This window comes from Leopardus geoffroyi, chromosome D2 (genome assembly GCF_018350155.1).
Source record: "Leopardus geoffroyi isolate Oge1 chromosome D2, O.geoffroyi_Oge1_pat1.0, whole genome shotgun sequence".
NCBI classification, from domain to species: domain Eukaryota; kingdom Metazoa; phylum Chordata; class Mammalia; order Carnivora; family Felidae; genus Leopardus; species Leopardus geoffroyi.
This window is the reverse complement of record NC_059334.1, coordinates 57,943,887-57,964,821: the sequence shown is the minus strand read 5'-3', so window position 1 is coordinate 57,964,821 and position 20,935 is coordinate 57,943,887. Positions and strand designations below refer to the sequence as shown.

Sequence of the window (20,935 nt, the reverse complement as noted above, 5' to 3'; positions counted from 1 at the left end):
GCAGAGTTCTAAATATATCTGTCAAGTCCATCTGATCCAATGTCTCATTCAGGGCCCTTGTTTCTTTATTGACCGTGTGTCTAGATGATCTATCCATTTCTGTAAGTGGGGTGTTAAAGTCCCCTGCAATTACCACATTCTTATCAATAAGGTTGCTTATGTTTATGAGTAGTTGTTTTATATACTTGGGGGCTCCGGTATTCGGCGCATAGACATTTATAATTGTTAGCTCTTCCTGATGGATAGACCCTGTAACTATTATATAATGTCCTTCTTCATCTCTTGTTACAGCCTTTAATTTAAAGTCTAGTTTGTCTGATATAAGTATGGCTACTCCAGCTTTCTTTTGGCTTCCAGTAGCATGATAAATAGTTCTCCATCCCCTCACTCTCAATCTAAAGGTGTCCTCAGGTCTAAAATGAGTCTCTTGTAGACAGCAAATAGATGGGTCTTGTTTTTTTATCCATTCTGATACCCTATGTCTTTTGGTTGGCGCATTTAATCCATTTACATTCAGTGTTATTATAGAAAGATACGGGTTTAGAGTCATTGTGATGTCTGTATGTTTTATGCTTGTAGTGATGTCTCTGGTACTTTGTCTCACAGGGTCCCTCTTAGGATCTCTTGTAGGGCTGGTTTAGTGGTGACAAATTCCTTCAGTTTTTGTTTGTTTGGGAAGACCTTTATCTCTCCTTCTATTCTAAATGACAGACTTGCTGGATAAAGGATTCTCGGCTGCATATTTTTTCTGTCTAGCACACTGAAAATCTCGTGCCAATTCTTTCTGGCCTGCCAAGTTTCAAAAGAGAGATCAGTCACGAGTCTTATAGGTCTCCCTTTATATGTGAGGGCACGTTTACCCCTTGCTGCTTTCAGAATTTTCTCTTTATCCTTGTATTTTGCCAGTTTCACTATGATATGTCGTGCAGAAGATCGATTCAAGTTACGTCTGAAGGGAGTTCTCTGTGCCTCTTGGATTTCAATGCCTTTTTCCTTCCCCAGTTCAGGGAAGTTCTCAGCTATTATTTCTTCAAGTACCCCTTCAGCACCTTTCCCTCTCTCTTCCTCCTCTGGGATACCAATTATGCGTATATTATTTCTTTTTAGCGTATCACTTAGTTCTCTAATTTTCCCCTCATACTCCTGGATTTTTTTATCTCTCTTTTTCTCAGCTTCCTCTTTTTCCATAACTTTATCTTCTAGTTCACCTATTCTCTCCTCTGCCTCTTCAATCCGAGCCGTGGTGGTTTCCATTTTGTTTTGCATTTCATTTAAAGCGTTTTTCAGTTCCTCGTGACTGTTCCTTAGTCCCTTGATCTCTGTAGCAAGAGATTCTCTGCTGTCCTCTATACTGTTTTCAAGCCCGGCGATTAATTTTATGACTATTATTCTAAATTCACTTTCTGTTATATTATTTAAATCCTTTTTGATCAGCTCATTAGCTGTTGTTATTTCCTGGAGATTCTTCTGAGGGGAATTCTTCCGCTTGGTCATTTTGGATAGTCCCTGGCGTGGTGAGGACCTGCAGGGCACTTCCCCTGTGCTGTGGTGTATAACTGGAGTTGGTGGGCGGAGTCGCAGTCAGACCTGATGTGCCCCCGGCCCACCGCTGGGGCCACAGTCAGACTGGTGTGTGCCTTCTCTTCCTCTCTCCTAGGGGCGGGATTCACTGTGGGGTGGCGTGGCCCGTCTGGGCTACTTGCACACTGCCAGGCTTGTGATGCTGGGGATCTGGCGTATTAGCTGGGGTGGGTAGGCAAGGTGCACAGGGGCAGGAGGGGCAGGCTTAGCTCGCTTCTCCTTAGGTGATCCACTTCAGGAGGGGCCCTGTGGCAGCGGGAGGGAGTCAGATCCGCTGCCGGAGGTTTGGCTCCTCCGCAGAAGCACAGAGTTGGGTGTTTGCGCGGAGCGAGGAAGTTCCCTGGCAGGAACTGGTTCTCTTTGGGATTTTGGCTGGGGGATGGGCGGGGGAGATGGCGCTGGCGAGCGCCTTTGTTCCCCACCAAACTGAGCTCTGTCATCCGGGGGCTCAGCAGCTCTCCCTCCCTTTGTCCTCCAGCCTTCCCGCTTTCGGAGCAGAGCTGTTAACTTATGACCTCCCAGACGCTAAGTCGCGCTTGCTGTCGGAACACAGTCCGTCAGGCCCCTCCGCTTTTGCAAGCCAGACTCCGGGGCTCTGCTTGGCCGGCGAGCCGCCCCTCCGCCCCGGCTCCCTCCCGCCAGTCCGTGGAGCATGCACCGCCTTGCCGCCCTTCCTACCCTCTTCCGTGGGCCTCTCGTCTGCGCTTGGCTCCGGCGACTCCGTTCTGCTAATCCTCTGGCGGTTTTCTGGGTTATTTAGGCAGGTGTAGGTGGAATCTAAGTGATCAGCAGGACGCGCGGTGAACCCAGCGTCCTCCTACGCCGCCATCTTCCCTCCTCCCTCTCCTAAATTGAGATTTTTGACAGCCTGCTCCTTTCCTCTTCATGCAGTGCTCAATTGATTATAAAATTTGTCCCAGCTTAGTTCTTCATATTCCAGACCTTTTCTCACCGTGAGGAGGTCTGGAAAATGCCCTTCACATCTGGGTTCAAGCTCTGCTCTGAGCTTCTAAGTGCAGCAAGAGGAGCACAGGGCATCTTGGTGGGCACTTCAGGTGAGGAGGAGTGTGTTTACTTCTTGCCTTGCCCTGCACCTAATTTAGCCAGTGAAGCGTGGCTGCTGTTCACTAATTCTCATCGAAGCTTTCAGAGGAGGAGAAAAGATGGGACTGATTTTTATCTCCATGCAGCAATGGCTCTGAATTTTTAAGGACGCTTCACCGTGAATTCACTAATCAGTAAGATAAGATGCTTTCCCCCTTTGGCTGCACACTGACAACTTACCCGTTTGATCAGGCTGGCACTTTTAATTATAATAACATTTTTAAATTATAGATTCAGAGAGCTGCAGTAGTGAGTTCTACCCACATAATTTTAGTACATTCATTCATTCATTCATTCAACAAATATTTATGAAGCACTTACTAAACACCCAGACACCGTGCTAGTGCTGAAGCTACCGCTCCAACCCTTAGGTGCACTGCTGTATATCTCTAAGCCTCAGACCCTCACCTGTGAAAAGGAAAAATAATAGTGCTTCCTCAGAGGATTCATTGGCAAATTCAGTGAGATACTACATGTGAGACACATAGTAAGCACTCAAGAAATCATGGACCTTGTGGTGAAAAACATGAACCCTGATCTCACCAAAGGGTCCAGTGGACAATACATACAAGTCATTAGGCAATTAGCATACATTGGGAAAACTGCTATAAAGAGGAACTGCAGCGTTCACAGGATCACATAAAAGAGAAAAACTAACCTGGACTCGGGGTTTCAGAGAGGCTTCTAAGAGGAAGTTTAGACAAAAACCCAAAGAATGTGAAAGGGTTAGCCAAGCAGGGCCTAAGAGGAAGGAGTACTCCAGTGAACAGTGCTTCTAAAGGCCCAGAGGTGTAGGAGAGTGGACCTTTCAAGGAATTGGATGAAAGAAGATAGCATTACTCAGAGATAGGTTTTGTTTTCATTTAGGTGTATATCCTTCAAGTTTAACTCCACAGAGACAATTCCCCCCAAAAATGGGATTGCCCTATGTTAGTGTCTGCTCTTTTTTTTCAAGTTTTTATTTAAATTCCAGTTGGTTAACATACAGTATAATATTAGTTTCAGGTGTAAAGTTTAGTGATTCAACACTTACATACATCCAGATGGCCAACAGACACATGAAAAGATGTTCAACATCACTCATCATCAGGGGAATACCAATACCATCAAAACTACAGTGAGAGGGGTGCCTAGGTATCTCAGTCGGTTAAGCATCCAACCCTTAATTTTGGCTCAGGTCATGATCTCATGGTTTGTGGGATTGAGCCCTGCATTGGGCTCTGTGATGACAGCATAGATCCTGCTTGGGATTCTCTCTCTCCTGTCCCCTCTTCCCCCGCTTGCATGCTCTCTCTGTCTCTAAAACAAAAACAAAACAAACAAAAAAACTACAGTGAGATATATTACCACTCACACCAGTCAGAATGGCTCAAATTAACAACATAGGAAACAACAGGTGTTGACAAGGATGTGGAGAAAGGGGAACCTTCTTACACTGTTGATGGGAATACAAACTGGTGCAGTCGCTCTGGAAAACAGTATGAAGGTTCCTCAGAAAGTTAAAAATAGAACTACCCATGATCCAGCAATTACACTACTGGGTATTTACCCAAAGGATAGAAAAATACCAGTTTGAAGGGATACATTCACCCTGATGTTTATAACAGTATTACCAACATTAGCCAAATTATTGAAAGAGCCCAAATGTCCATCAACTGATGAATGGATAAAGAAAATGTAGAGTGTACACACATGTGCACATGCACACACACGCGCACACACACACACACACACACATGAATATTATTCAGCCATAAAAAAGAATGAAATCTTGCCTTTTGCAATGGCATGGATGGAGCTAGACAGTATTATGCTAAGTGAAATAAGTCAATCAGAGAAAGACAAATACCATATAATTTCACTCATATGTGGAATTTAAGAAACAAAACAAACATGGAGGAGGGAAAAGATGAAAAACCAAGAAACAGACTCTCAACCATAGAGAACAAACTGATGGTTACCAGAGGTAGGGGGATGGGTTGAAAAGGTGATGGGGATTAAGGTGATGGTGATGAACATGGGATGTTGTGTGGAAGTGTTGAGACTGCTCTTTTTCTATACACTATAATGAACATCTTTTGACATCATTAATTATTCTTCTAAAATATAATTTTTAGGGACCGCAAAATATCCATAGTTCGATCTATTATAATTTTTTTTCAGTAATTTATTTATTGAACTTTTAATTGTTTTCAGCTTTTCTTCCCCATTAAACATAATGCTGTGATGATCATTGAACCAGTTAAGATTCTTTGGCCATAGGAAAAAGAGGGAAGGAAGAAATCTAGGGAACTTAAGCAGAGAAGAAATGGGGTAGATGAAAAGCTGAAGCACACAGCTTAGAAGGGATGGAATCCAGGACAACATGGAACCCAGGTGGCAGCACAAATGACACTCCATAGAATAAACGGCATGTTTGGCCATACCATTCAGTTGCCAGACTTCCCTGGAGAGAAAGTCCAACTGGCGTAATAAGATCACTTAGTTTCCTCAAGGAGAAACAATTATGGCCGAATCATTTCCCAGTAGAAATCCAGATGCTGTAATCAGAAGGGGGAGGAATTTAGGGCACAAAACCAACAATGGCTACTGCAACCATCTTACAGACAAATCTTTGCACATATTATGATTATTTCTTTGGGAAAAGTGGAATTGTTGGGTCAAAGGGTATGCAGCAATTTGAGACTCGGATGTACATTACTGCGTATTCTCAAGAAAGGTTATTTCTGGCAATTAATTTTTTTTTTATTCTGGTAAAATATAGAGAACATAAAATTTGCTAATTTAACCATTTTTAAGTATGTAGTTCATTGTCAATTCACAATATTGTGCCACCATCTCTGCTATTTCCACAAAATTTTCATCACTCTGAATAGAAATCTGTACCCATTAAGCATTAACTCCCCATTCTCACCTCCTCCACCAGCCTCTGGTAACCTCTATTCTACTTTCTGTATCTCTGAATTTATTTACTCGAGATATTCATGTAAGTGGGATCATACAATATTTGTCCTTTGTGTCTGGCTTGCTTCACTTAGCACAGTGTTCCCAAGGTACATCCACGTTGTGGCATGTGTCAGAACTTCATTCCTTTTTATGACTGAATAAGATTCCATTGTGTGGATATATCACATTTAATTCATCTGTGAATGGACGCTTGGGTTGTTTTCACCTTTTGGCTATTGTGAACAATGCTATAATGAACTTTCACTTACAAGTATCTATCCAAGTCCTTGATTTCAGTTCCTTGGGGGTGTATACCTAGGAATAAAATTGCTGTGTTGAGGTAATTCTATGTTTAACTTTTAAGCTTTTGAGGAACTGCCCAACTGCTTTCCACAGTGGCCGCACCATTTGGCAATTCATGTTTAATATTAAACACTAGGAAATGTTTCAATGACATGCTGGACTTTCATGATCTGACTATCAAAGTTGTTGAAATAAGAACAGTTTAAATGCATATTTTGCCAAAAATAACTCTCACTGAAAGCATATAATTTGGCTTCTTTTTACAGCAAACTTCTCAGTTCTTCCCCTGGCATTCTGAAGCCAGACAACATCACCTACTTATCTCAGTGAGCAGATTCAATACAGACCTTTATAATTCTTTGTGCAAGCTTATGATTAATTGCACCTGAAATATTCCTAGAATTCTGATTTCATACCCCAGTACTTCTGGTGCCCCTTGAGTGATGACCATCTGGGCTGCATTTCTGGTTTGAAGGTTTCCTGGGTCTCGATTCCACCCACTTCTCTAGTTTGGGCATCATACCCATTGTAATGGGCTAGAAGTTCCTCCCTGCTGCCACTGACTGCACCGCAGAGCCCCAGCTCAGCCAGTGCTTCCTCCCACCCTCGCTTAGGTCTAGGATTGATAGGGCTGAGTACAGACAAACTCTGTAATTTGTTTCAAAGTAGATTAAAGTCCGGCTGTAGGTAAGACTGAGTAAGAGGAGCAAGGGGCAAGGAGCCAGACCCAGGGGAAGAGGGGTACTTCTAGGCCCTTCTAGTTCTACCTCTTCATTGAGCATTTTTATGTTCTAGGTGCTGTGTTAGGCTTGGGGACACAACTGTAAGAAAACACAGTCCCACCATCATGGAAGTCATAGTCTAGAAGAGAAGAGACATATGAATCAGAAAATCCCATCCATAAATGTGTAAATACAAACTGAATCAGGTGTCCTAAGAGAAACTATTTCTGTGGTTCTATGAGAACATACAACACAGAAATGTGGCTCAGCCTAGGCAGGGGATGGGGGTGGTCCAGGAAGTCTTCCCTGGGAAAGTGACCCTAAAGCTAACATCTGAGTTACGAGATAACAAAGTGTATGTGTGTGAGCTAGTGATCGCCCATGCTGGGGAGGGGTGTGTGGGATGGGGTTGGGAGGTAATTAGAGAAACCGGAAGGCCCTGTCTGAGGTGGGAGGTAGAAAAACATCAATGTCCTTGAGCACAAAGGGCCAGGTAGATAAACGCAGGGTGGTAAGGGGCCAATTCAAGTTAAAATCACAGTTTTAGCCACTGGTCTCTAGCCATTTGATAGTTGTGAGTAAGGTGGTAAAAAAATTGATTGGAGGGGATTTCATTCCCTCTAGGGAGAGCATCAGGGAAAATTGTAGCTTTTAGTATTTCCAAAGATGCTTTAGTCACATGGAAACTTTCTGGATCTTCCCTGCAGCTCCCTCTCTGTGGAGGAAGTTGGAGCAGCAGGGTTCTTTCCCTTACATGTGAGCTCTGGCATGCCGCCATGTCTAATGCAAACATCCACGGTGATGTTCCACTTCATTTCTTCATGGCTCTCTAAGGTCAGATATCTAGATGAAGGTGGCTATTGGTATAGCATTTGTGCCCACTAGGACTTAACTAGGTTTTTGTGACTTTGGAAGTCAGACAAGAGGTTCCATGAAGGAAAAATATTTGTCATTTTTTGTCACACTTCAGGGCATATATACCTCCCACAAGAAGAAAATACTGAGATTAAACAAGTTTAGGCAGCTGCAGCATGGCCTGTCAGTGCCCAGGAAATCCATGGCCTTTGAACCTTGCAAAGTTATCATTTCATTCCCATTCTGCCTTGGAAGTCCCCCACATCAGCTTCAGGAAGTGAACTTTAATTTGATCATTCATTCAATCAAACATTTATTGAGTACCAATATCTATGTTCACTAGCACTGGGGATGCAAAGGTAAGCCTTGATCTGAATGAGGTTCCTTCCAACCTTCTTTAATCTCCCAGCACACGCACACGTGCATACACACACATGCTCACACCCCCTCAAATACACACAGCCAACCCCTCCCCCCACATACATACAAGTTTTGTTTATGTTTTCTGGGCAACTTGCAATATAACTATGTACCTACTGGAATATAACTATTTTCAGGAGGCTAGAAAAAAAATCTTTCAAGGAATAAAGAGAAGAAAAAGCAACATGTATTAAATACTTCATTTACCAGGCACTATGACAGATGTTGCCAGATATATTATCTCATTAAACCCCTACAAGGAAATTGAGGTTTAGAGATAATAAATTACTGTCCAGGATTTGAATATGTATCTTTCAACTCTAAGCAAATTATTTCACCACTTTTGTTTCTCTGTGAAGCTTTCCCTGAATCTCCTGGTTGTAAATAATTATTTCCTCTTCTGAACTCCCAAAGTATTACAGTGGTTTCTGCTCATGTAAAGTTTACTTTAGTCAGCCTCATTTTACAAAGAATTGTTTATATGTATCTTGACCACTAAGTTCCTTGAGGATGGGAAGATGTCTTGTTCATCTTTGTATCACCCAGACTCAACAGAATACTTTGCATGCCACTAATATGTGCTCAGAAAATGCTTGTAGAAGTAAAGAATGTATTCTTAGCTCTCACTTGATTGGTCAGCACCTAGGGCCACAACCCAGCACCCCCTTCCCACCCCTAGTGTATCATCAAAGGTGTCATGGTCATGCAGTGTAAATAACCCAGTCTACAAGCCCAAGACCCAATCAGACCTCCATAACCAGCTGCCCCTTACCTCCTTTTCAGGCTAGGGTGCATGCTTCCCAACTACAGTCCACTCTTAGGAAGCCAGTCTCCTGGCTGAGGTCAATGCAAGTCCTGACTACAAGCTAGGGACTATCTGAGCAGAGAATTCTAGGGTCACAGGGGCTCAGAATGTGGTTTAGAAAGAGGCATGGGCCCTTGGCTCTGTGGACTTCTTGCCCCATGGAGAAGGGTACTGCTGAAGGAGGACCAGACCTTGGCTTTCTAAAGCAAAGGTCCCCTTACCCAGCTTTAGGTTAGTGGAAATAGTAAATGTGAGAAATAGTGAGTAAAGTAAGTGAAAAAAACAGAACATTTCAAAAATGTGCATTGGACTTGTATGCATTAAAAGTGATAAAAAGAAACTTCAGAACTAAATTTTAGGGATGCATTAGGAAATATTTAACCAGTGCACATTTGTTAGGTATCACTATCGCTCTGTTTGATTTTCTTTCAGGTATATTCTTTGGTGTATCCCTGGCAGAACTCAATGTCACTAAGCTTTTGCGCGCTGGGTTTGGGTTAGGAGGAGGTGGGGTGAGGGTAGAAGGGATGCACTGCTCTTGTTGTCCTGCCATAGCCATCCCATCCTCTGGAATTAAGGATCTGAGCATTTAAAAAGCTCCAAATCCAGTTTCATGCTCATTCTCTGTATCCAATCAATCACCACACACAATCGATTTCATCTCTTAAATATTTCTCAAATCCCTCTTCTTCTTTCTAACTTCCTCACCTTAATCAAATGATCATTTTTCTTCTAAACTAACCTCCTAAATGGTTTTCTACAATCCATTTTCTGCACAGCTGTGAGGGTCAACTTGCTAAATGTAAATTGAATAATGTCACTTTTTCTGTTAAAGTTCTACAATGGTTTCCCATTGATTTTAAGACAAAATCTAGAATCCTGAGATCTACAAGAACTGGCTCTGCCGTCCTCATCTTGTAGTCAGTGCTGAGCTCCAAGCTGAATTGGTTTGCTTTCTGATTCTCAAACATTCCAAACCCCTCCCCATCTCAGAGACTTTGCATAACCTCTTTCTCTTGACCAAAACACTTTCAAGCCCCTCCCCTCTTTCCCTCAAATCTTAAATGAAGTCTCTCACTCCATGAGAGACTTCTTTCCTCACCACCCCACCAGGGCGTCACAAGTTCTATTAGGCTCATAGATTCCTCCACTACCATTAGCACTATTGAAATTAATTAATTGCCTAACTCATTGGCTTAAGGACTTCTTCTTGCTAGATATAAGCTTCATAATAGCAAGAACTGTGTTTGTCTTATTCACTACTGTATATCTCCATGCCACTAACGCCTGGCATGGAGTCTTAAACATAGTGCACATTCCATAATTTTATTGTAGCACCTCCTGCAAGGAAAGGGTAAGTAGTCTTAGACCTCAGAGAACACACAGTTCAGTGATTAATCCAGTAAATTCTGCAAAATACTGTCAGTTTGTTTCTCTTTTCCCATTTGTTTTGGTTCAACTCACTCCATATACTGCATTGTCTGGCTTTCAGACAACAATTGACTTTTTGACAAATAGTAAAGAAAAAGAAAAGATTTAAAACCTCTGTCTTTTTAGTGTCACCTGTTATTAGTTTTCCCTCTCCAGCTAATAAATGGACACTATTTTTCTTCCACCTCTTCTTATGTCTGATACACTTAAAGAATGTCTGTCTGTGTCTCTCTTTGTCTCATGAAAATTGCGATGCACTCCTTGCTTTGGATGTTTTTTTTATTATTGACATAAAAAATTATATTAGTCTTTCTTCTTGATGACTTATTGTCTGAAAAGTTATGTTTATATTCCACCTTTCTTTCATATAATGTCTTTTTGTTGTTATTGTTGTTGTTAGATATGTATGTGCATTCTTTATTTTTTCCTGTCTATGCATAAAGGTAATTTTTTCTGCCTTTTCATGTCATTTCCTTAAGAGATATTCAGAAATCATTTCATTTGGTTAGTTTTATTTGTGATTATGTAAACGGCACATATTCATAGTAAAATAAAAGAAAGAGGAGAAGGAGGGAGGGACTATTGAAGGGAGGCAGGTAGGAAATACAGTTTGATCCTGCTGAGAGCTGGTGTACGTGAGGGAGACATAAACACAGAGACACAGGAAAGGTGGAGTTTTAAAAAGAGGTAGGATACACAGGGAAGTGAGAGAAGATCAAAGTGAGAGAGGAGTCTGAAAATGGCACGTGGAACTAAGTAAAGGGTAAATTTTCACGTTCATCTTGGCTTTTAACCTGCCATCAACTGGCACCAACGCAAACCTCCATTACCCTGAGGGAAGAGGTGGTGGACTAGGAACACTATCACCATGAAGCCATCTCTCTATGGGCAAGACAATTCAAAGAGATGCCAGCCTATGGGTGGATTAACAAGGTCACCTTCAGAAGGGAGCTCTGGTAAGCAAATGCATCCATAATGTTCCTGTATTATCTCTTTAATATCTTACTTGGCACTTTTAAAAGATGATCAGTCCTACGTTACTTTTAAAGCAAAACAATATAATCAGCACCTTGATTCCACCACCCAGTCTCATGCTAAGACACTACTATCAGCCTCTGCATTCTCCCATTATGCCATTCCTCTGATTCCTCCTGCCCCACCCGACATGACCATTATCCTAAGTTTCATGTTTATCAATCTATTGCTTATACACCTATATACACAATGTTATTACAAATGTGTGTGCGCTTAAAATATATGTATGAGCTAAATGTAAAGAGGTTTAAAAAAAAAAAAAAAAGCAGACATTTGCCTCCAGCATCTGAGAAACACACAGCTATTGCCTAGATCACATGCTTTACCCGAGCACACTATCCTTGAATTCTGGGGGCTGGGTGGGGTGGGATGGGAGGTGGGGAAATGAAGGCTTTTGTCTACCCATGTACAGTTTTGGAAATGGAAATGAAGAGATCATCGCAAATAGTTTTCATAGAATACCAAAAGCAGAGAAAAAAAAGGGAGAAAAGGAATATAGAAGCCCTTTGAAAGTGCTTTCTCTAGAAATGGAAAATCAGTGAATTTGCCAACAGGGCAAGTTTGGGGCTTAACACCAGATTCTCCTTATTGCTATGCTTACTACAAAATGGTTAACAGAAAACTCCTAAAAATAAAATGTTTCCTGATTTCAGTCTCTGAACTGAAAACATTTCCATGTTTTCTTCTCCTTTCAAGATTTGTTTTCATTGTGGAAGATCTAAGACACTTTCTTAATAGAAAAAAAAAATTACATGACTGTGAACTTTGAAAGAAAGAACGAAACAAAAAAGAAACAAAGAAAGAAAAAAAATTCCATAACTAGAAGGAGTTTATGTTTCGCTGCCTTTTGTATTTATGGATAAGAAGATTTAATATGATAAAAATGTAAACTCTTCTCATTTGAGCTGTAAATTCAATGAAATTCCAAAGTCCCAGCAGATTTTGTTTAGATATTTAACAATCTGATTCTGAAATGTCTGTGGCTGAGCAAAGGCCCAAGATTAGCAAAACCATTCCTGAAGAGTAAGATAGGAGGGGTTGCTCTACCAGATTTCAAGACATATATCAAACAATGGCAATTAAAACAGTGTGGCAGTGATACAGGACAGAAAAGAGGGATGGAATTGAAAGCCCCAAAACAAACCCATGAATATATGGAAGTTTGATATATAACACAGAGGACATTGCACATCATGAAAGAAAGAAGACACAATTTAATAAATGATGCTGAGGGGCGCCTGGGTGGCGCAGTCGGTTAAGCGACCGACTTCAGCCAGGTCACGATCTCGCGGTCCGTGAGTTCGAGCCCCGCGTCAGGCTCTGGGCTGATGGCTCAGAGCCTGGAGCCTGTTTCCGATTCTGTGTCTCCCACTCTCTCTCTGTCCCTCCCCCGTTCATGCTCTGTCTCTCTCTGTCCCAAAAATAAATAAACGTTAAAAAAAAAAATTAAAAAATAAATAAATAAATAAATAAATAAATAAATGATGCTGATATAACTGACTACCCACATGGAAAAATATGAAATTAGATACCTACCTAACACACCATACCCATAGATCAATTCCAGATTGATTAAATATTTAATGATTAAGAAAAAAACCTTCAAAAGTTATAAAAGAAAATATAAAATATCTATGAACCAGACATGAGGAAGGACTTCTTAAACAACACACAAAAAGAACTAGATTTTTGTGCAAAAATTAAGTCAGAAAATAACAGGTGTTGGCAAGGATATGGGTCAAGGGGAACTCCTACAGACACTGCTGGATGAAGTGTAAGTTGGAATAATTGAAGTCATTTTGTAAAGCAGTTTGGCAATTAGCCTGTAAAGTTGAATATTTGTGTACTTGTGTATGACACAGCAATTCCATTCTTAGGTCTGTACTCTAGAACAATGCTTCTCTCACTTTAATAAATATCAGAATCACCTGCAGAGCCCCACAGTTTGGGGGCCCCACCCCTGGAGACTCTGATTCAGTAGGTCTGGGATAGAGCCTGTGAATGTGTATTTCTGAGAAGCGCCTGGGTGCTGGGTCTGCTGCTGGTTTCCAATCACGATTGGAACAATACTGCTCCAGATTGCTTCTCTTATGTCTTGGGAAACAGGAATAAGAATATTCAAAGCCACGATGTTCATAACAGCAAAAATCTGGACACAACCCAAATATCCATCAGCAGAAGAATGGATAAATAAACTGTAGTATGTTCACACAGTAAGGTATCATACAATATTGAAAATGAACAAATATTGAAAATGAACATATAACAACCTGGATAAATCTTAGAAGCATAATGTTAAGTGAAAAAGTATGTCACACAGAATTATATACAGCATGATACCACTTTTATAAAGCTAATAAATTAAATAATATATTGCTTTGGAGCAATTATATGGATAAAATTAAAATATGAAGCAAGAGAATGAAAAACACAAAAACGGAAAAGGGAAGAATCACATAACTAGATACCATCATGTGGGTATTATGGTAGTTTTTCAGGTGGGTGGTGGGTTCTCATATGCTTCTGAACTCTCATGTAAGTTTTATGTACATGAAAAATTGTTGGAAACGATTTGATGAATTGATGGAAAACATACACATAGCACGCATCACATGGGAAAAATTTTTTAAATGAGTGCCAGTCAGGTAAGCTAAATGAGACAAGATTACAAGGAAAGTAAAATTGTAATAACAATTAAAATACTCATTGCACTTAGCAGATGACAGAAATGATCCTGGGGAAAATGTAGAAGACAAACCTGAGATGTCCTCTTGCAGAGTGAAAGCAAAAATGAAAAACAGTGAGAAAGGAGATGATAGAAGTGCAGGACTGAGGATGGAGGGCTAACAGATTCCTAAATCAAAGATTGGAACAAACAGAGAGAAAAAGAATTCAAAGCTATACTTAAAGAAAATTCTTACAGGTTAAAAAAAGGCCTTAGTCTTCCTGAACAATAGTACTCCCCAAATATCAGCAAATTAATGCGGAAATCCATATTGACATATTCCTGGTAAACGTTCAGATATCAAGAATAAAACATGACTTCTATAAGCACCCTGGCAGAATATAAAAGAAAGAAAATAAACTGGCTAGATAAACATAGAATAAAATTCACACTAGCCTCAAATTTCTCTGTAACAACAAATGCTACAAAAAATGATTTCAAAGTTTATTTGGAAAAATAAGTGGATATGACTAATTAAAAAAAGTTTGAATGAAGAAAGAAAAATTATGAATGAAATGAACTTGAAACTCTAGATACTGAAATGTAAACTATAATAATGAAAATGATGTAAAATGGATAATATATTATATTACAAATTATAATGCATATATTATATATTTATATATTTTTACATATATATAAAAGTTGGTATGTGAGAAAGATGGGTTTAGGAATAGGTTATCAACTTTATGACGCTACAACTAGTTGTAGACTAATTTAGAAAATAATTAGTACCATACAGCAAAATATTTTTCAATGAATTAAGAGGTTAAATTTTTAAATAATTATAAAAAGAACTAGAAGAAATATCAGTGAAGATTGATCTGATCCTTGTGTGAGGAAGGGCTTTCTAAAAATAAAAGAAGTGAAAGAAATCAAAAGATTGATATATTTTCCTATAATTTTTTTTTAAATTGGCCATGTCAAAAAAAATCATAAAAAGTGATAAAAAGTAAACTACAAATTTGGGTGGAATATTCGTTCCATATACATTTCAAAGATTCTTACTAATAGTATTAAAAGATATATTATAAATCAATGTGAAAAAAGTGGATATCCCATTGGAAATTGGGTGACTATCACTTCATGAAGTTTACTTCAAATCAAAAATACAGAAATTATAGTCAAATAGGAGGAGATTGAACCGCGATTTTTTTCATTTATGTGATTGACAATGATAAAATACTTGGCATTTTAAATATTAAGATGCCATAATTAACAGCCATTCTGAGGACACTTAGTATGAATTAAGGTAGATGGTTGGACAAGGCTTAGAGCTCACTACTCAGGGCAAATTTAGAGCTATTCTGGTGGCAAAGGGGCTTTGAGACTTTATCCTTTTTTATGCACTTCAACAGACATTTTTAGGCAGCTGACATTATAGATGACCACACTAGAGGGGGAAAAAAAGAGAAGATCATTAAAAGGTTTCTGCCTGGAAAGATGAAGGCTGAGAAAAGACGCGTGATGTCTTTAAGGCCTTGAGTAGCGTGAATGCACTGAATGGCATGATTATGGAATTCCAGAACTGGGAGGGGGAGAGAGCGGCGAGGAAGCCCCTAAACAAATTAGGAACCCCTTTTTTACATGACGAGTTATGAACACTGAAGTCATTGCCCCATAATTGGATATAAGAGCAAATACAAAACAAGTACAAAATACAAAATATATCTTGTATCGAGTAAAAACAAAATATGATAATAGCAAATGCCATAGAAATTAAGGCAGCAGTGAATAGGCATTTGTAAGTTCAAATATATGTGTGGGCCACAGATTGAGTATTTATTAATCAGTTACAAATGGATGCTGGGATGGTTAAAAGCATCACATTCTTTTATCTTAGAATTATTCTTTTTATTTTAGAACTATTGAGAATGACCAAGGATTAGCACCATGGTTTGCAAACATTCTTCTGTTGGTGTTTCTGACGCTGGAATCCAGAACCCTGGTCTTTTGCCTGGAGGACCTTCATCTCCCCTCACCACACTAATCGCCTTTAGTGACAATATTTGGAGGATGACATTTTGGATTCTCATATTGATGACAATTCTAAAGATTGGAAATCTTCTATTCTACAGTTAAATACAGGTCATAGACCATTATGAAAGTAAAGTCATAGGAAAAGAAGGCTAAAAATGGAAGGCCATACCAGGTTATTATTTCATATGTGAAAAACTTTGATTCATTTGTTTTGTAGGCTGTTCTGAGTCCACCCCACTTACCCCATTTGGTCATTTGAAAAGGCCACTTGAGACAATGCCCATTTCATTATCAACCCAAGGTGAGCACTTCATTGGGTTGACATGCTTACAGGATTAGGGTCTCATTAGTTGTGGTTCACTGTACCCCTGGTAAGAAGTGGTTTCTGGTATTGGTATGTTTACTCAGGACACTCAACTTGTATCTTTCTCTGACTCTCCATCTCTCTGTTCTTCTCAGGACTACTGGCTCTCTCTCCTTTACAAGCGCCTGATTGGCCCCAAAGTCTTGGCTGTGCATGTGGCTGGGCTCCAACGGAAGCCACGGCCAGGCCGAGTGATCCGGGACAAACTAAGGATTTATGCTCACTGCACAAACCACCACAAGTAAGTCTTCAGGAAGATGTCACAGAAAGCCACTCACAAGGGGCTTCAGGCTTTGGACCCCTCTTAAAATTCCATAACATTTGGGGACCCCTGTAAGACTTACTGTAAACTGCTTCTGGAATCGTTACTCCCGCTTTTTGCGGGTTTCATATGATCTCTGACAAAAAGCTTTTTTCCAAGTAAAACCATTTTCTCACTCTCAGAGGATTTATGCACAAAAAGTTCATAAAAATACATGCCATTTGTTCATTTACTTCTTCATCCAACAAATTTTTATTGAGCATTTTCTCTGTGTCAGTTGATGTAATGCCCATGAGGCATTTTTTGTGTACCTATGCCTGAACCAAGGCTAGAGATATAAATTTTTTTTCCTCTGATCCACCGGCAGAGCTTGAGGAAATAAGTCTACATTTCTAAGGTGCATGCTGGAGAGCTATACCACTAGGAAGCTAGCCCTAGACCAGTGTGTCCCAAACCGGAAGTGCCCAAAGGTAGTCATGCCAGCTTTAGAACCATCTTCAGAATTTCAGAAATCTTTCCAGCTACTTTAAATGTTAAGAGGCTAATAAAATCTAGTCTTCCTTTTTTTACAGGGCTAGACTCAGAACAATCAGTGTGGTAATCCTTCTCTTTTTGATCTGAAGCACTGGTTGTCACTACAGTTGTCTGTAAACAAACAAAAAAATAATTATCATTAGATAAATAAATTTTTGCAGCGAAAATATTTTAAAACATGAAGATCATAAGGTAAAAATTGAAAACTGAGCCTAAGGCCAAACCCATCTGACCAAATATGGCTTTCTTACATCACTTCCTATGTAAGGAGCAGAGTAGGCAGCTTGGAAAAAGAGAACTCTTTCTCTTAATGCAGAGAAACCCTGGGGGTGGGGGAGAGGGAGGAGGAAGCAAGCACCTCCAGCCAGACCTTAATTCCAGTGGGCCTATCAGGCGCTGATCATGGGCAGTGGATAGCACAAAGAGCTCCAGTGGTCAGATTACAATAGACGCTCCTTCCCCTTCCTTGATGAGAGAAGAGCCAAGCCAATTAATTTATCATGATAAGATTTTTCAAAGAATCACTCTGAACATAGCAGGGCCAGGGGCCAGTTGTCTTGTCTATAGATACAAGTGCCTATTGTGGATGAGAGGAGGCTGGTTTGGGCAGAGGCCAGAGGCTTTCAACGTCCCTTTTGCTCAACAGGAAGCTCAATCCAATACCTGACAGAGAGTGACTACTTTATGGCTTTGGCTGGAGTTATCTGATCACCACACAAGGAAACATTGTATTCCGTGTCTCCACCCTGGCCCTGAGGAAATCACTCAAAAGGCGGACCCCAGCTTCAAGAGAGAAAAATTACCCTTGGCACCTTTTGTCTCTGTTGGGAAGAGCATCAATTGTGCCCTGTTTACAATGGGTCTGAGGAACCAGGGGGAAAATGTCAGTAGTCATGGGCTTAGCAGAATTTGGGTGTCCTCACAGAGGGCTCCTCACGTAGTCCCATCTCAGTGCTCATCCTGACATTCTTTGACATTCTTGTGGGAAGTTATCACGAATATTCCAAATATACCGTGAACTCAGGGCCAGTGTCTCATTCATTGTTCTATTTATTCTTAGTGTCTAATATGGTGACTGGCATGAAGAAAATCTCAGTGAATGTTTGATGAATGAATGAATGAATGCAGACATAGAGCATCAAGACATCACTGAGGATTTCCAGTTCTAGCCTCTCTTCCCCTTTGATATCAGCACAGCATCCTGAAGGAGGTGGTGTGGTAGAGTGGTTAATTATTCTACCATTCACTAGCATGAGACCTCAAATAAGTTACTAAAATCATATGGATCTAATACTCTCCCTACATCACCAGTGCACCTCTACTTTCTATGGGAACTCACTTCGAACCTCGCTGGGGAAACAGTGCTGCTATGCTGCTGTCAGTATCATCCCTCTTCTCCATTAAAAAAGAAAGACAAGACTTGACTAATCTATTGCACATATGGCCTTAACAATAATAATAGGGGTGAAGACCTTTACGTTCCTATTAGAAAAGTAAGCCCACAATGGACGCACTGAGCTCACTGAAGTTGCAGGTCTCTTCCATGTCTGTGGATGTTCAATGCCCCAGACAGGTAAGCACAGGGATAGGACAAGTGTCTCTGCTCCTTCTCCCTGGGAAGCCACGTGCCCTGTATGTGCCCTCTCATCTTCCACAACAGTCATGAGGAAACACTACTGATTCACTTAGTTTATTCATAGCCAATGAGGTCAAGGTCACAGAGTGGGCATGTTGGCTTCCCACTATTCAATCTTGACCAGTACTCTGAAAATATATATCCTTGGCCAAAACAGGGATTGGGTGAGAAAGTATAAACTTATCAGAAGAACGACCCAAAGAGAGTGTCTATTCAAACAACTCCTACACTCCAGTGTATATTGAACACTTGCCACATGCCAGGCATCTTGCCAGATATTTGTACTATACACAACTAACAACACTAATAATACAAACAATTTTACATTTGGGAAGAACCCTTAGAGATCTTTTGGTCTGGTGTCCTATACAACAGAAATTCCTTTTACAGCCTCCTTGATGGACAGTTATGCAACCTCTAATTGAATACCTCCTTGCCCTTCCTGGCAGACTTTTGCATTGTGGTTTGGTTTCGACCTAGGAGAGTGTTGTGTTTTAGGCTGGATTTAGGATAAAAAGTTAGGTATGCATACCAACACGAGCAGGTGCTTTCCTGCCTTCTTTCCTAGAATTAACAGATGAGGAGCCTGACAGCGTGGCAGTTCTCGCCTTAGGTCTTCTTGTTCAGAGAACAAATAAGTTTTGACTGGGAAACCTTGTTTTTATAAACCATTCTGCTGAAATAACGTATGTTTCTGGGGAGGAGTTGAGGTCCTTAGCCAAGTTCAGAACCAATTGGAACCTGGTGGATATTGAAGCAAAATTGAGCCTTTTGGGGTTCAAGTTTGTTTATTATTGGCAAAACACGACTTCCTGTTTTTTAGAAGAATTTTTTTAAAGACTCATAAAAAAGGTTCCTGAGGCTTCTTGGACATCAAATAGCTCTTACAAAACAATATTTTGATGAGTTAAGTGTAAATGAATCAGAAACATGTGGATTAAATTTCCCTTAAAATACACAGGGGCTTTGAAATTAGGGGAAAAAATGTTTGGCAAAACATGGCCTGACTTTTACCGAACCCAAAAACTTTGAGTTAGATTTGGAGACAATGGACCAACCCAGTTTTCAAACACATGGACTTTCACTGGAAATGGACCATGGATTCCAAAGCACCGTCTTCTCTTCCTTTCCTCTGTCTCTCAGCTTCACTGGAGGCATTTCTAGAATGGTGACTGTTTTTTACCTGGACGTCAACATGCACCTCTCCATATGATGTCCCCTACCTCTTATATCCAGGATACTCCACTTTGAGCCTCCCTTCCCTGACTCACTTCCTCCTACCCCCATGGCATCACAGAGAAGATGTCAGGCAGCAAAAGAACAGCCAAAAAGATGCACTCCAGATGCATGGATTGTCTGCTGGTGAAAAAGTCTCACCACAATGAGACTTGGAGTAAGATAGATGTTCCACCAGAAAGAAAGGGACATTTGCTAAGAGAACCAAAAGCCACCTGGACTTGACATCAGAAGACGATCAACTGCCTGTCAGCCATGCTTTCTGTCAGACCCCATCGTCTTAGGGAACAGATACTCCTCCAAGCTTACTTTTCTGTGGGCAGAGAATACATATTCTTCAGGAATCTGTATTCTTGACACAGTACTCTCAGCACAGGTTGGTGCTGCAGTCTCCACCCAAGAATGTGGCTTCGCAGCCAGAAGACCTCTGCCTAATGCCTTTGCCCATCAACCAGGCAGAAAAAGGGACAGCTGAGGTAGTCTTCAATGCCAGTTCCTACCTGAGGAGGCTCTGTGCATTCTGTGAGAGCCTCTGCACATTGGTCTGTGAGCTGGCTTTCAGTACAGGTTTGTCTCCCCCAGGGGAACTATGTAAATGGAAATCAGACCATTGCCAAGCAGCTTGAAAAGACAGCTTTCCCTGCAGCTATGCTGTGATTTCAGGTCTCCCTCCCACCCACCACTTCCCCACATCCCACCCTTCTCCTCTGCAGTCTCCCAGGGCTCATTCTGCCCCAGCTCTGCAGAGGAGAAACTTGTAAATGCAAGCACACAGCTTTCCCTCCTCCACTACTAGCCTTTGAGAAAGTTATCTGCTGGTAGTTAGCAAAAGAGCTTACCACAGCCTGGCAAAATTGGTACCCATCCATGCCTACTTTTGCTCACACTCTGAAGCCCAGAGTGCCTGTAATTAATGGTGTTTGCCTCAGTTTCCTCAGCTAAGCTAAACCTAAAGCCCACCCACCAATGGAATATAGTTGGTGTTCTTTTAACGAT

The 20,935-nt window shown here is 40.7% G+C and overlaps 1 protein-coding gene across 2 annotated transcripts in view; it reads left to right on the top strand.

Annotated features, from left to right (window-relative positions):
* HPSE2 (heparanase 2 (inactive)) overlaps positions 1-20,935 on the top strand; it is a 671,933-nt gene that overhangs the window by 623,034 nt on the left and 27,964 nt on the right. The window contains exon 10 of one of the 2 annotated variants that reach the window (XM_045438525.1): positions 16,367-16,512. The exons of the other annotated variant lie outside the window; for it this stretch is intronic. Coding sequence (XP_045294481.1) covers positions 16,367-16,512 — 146 coding nt within the window. The remainder of the gene's footprint in view (positions 1-16,366; positions 16,513-20,935) is intronic. 2 annotated transcript variants of the gene reach the window in all.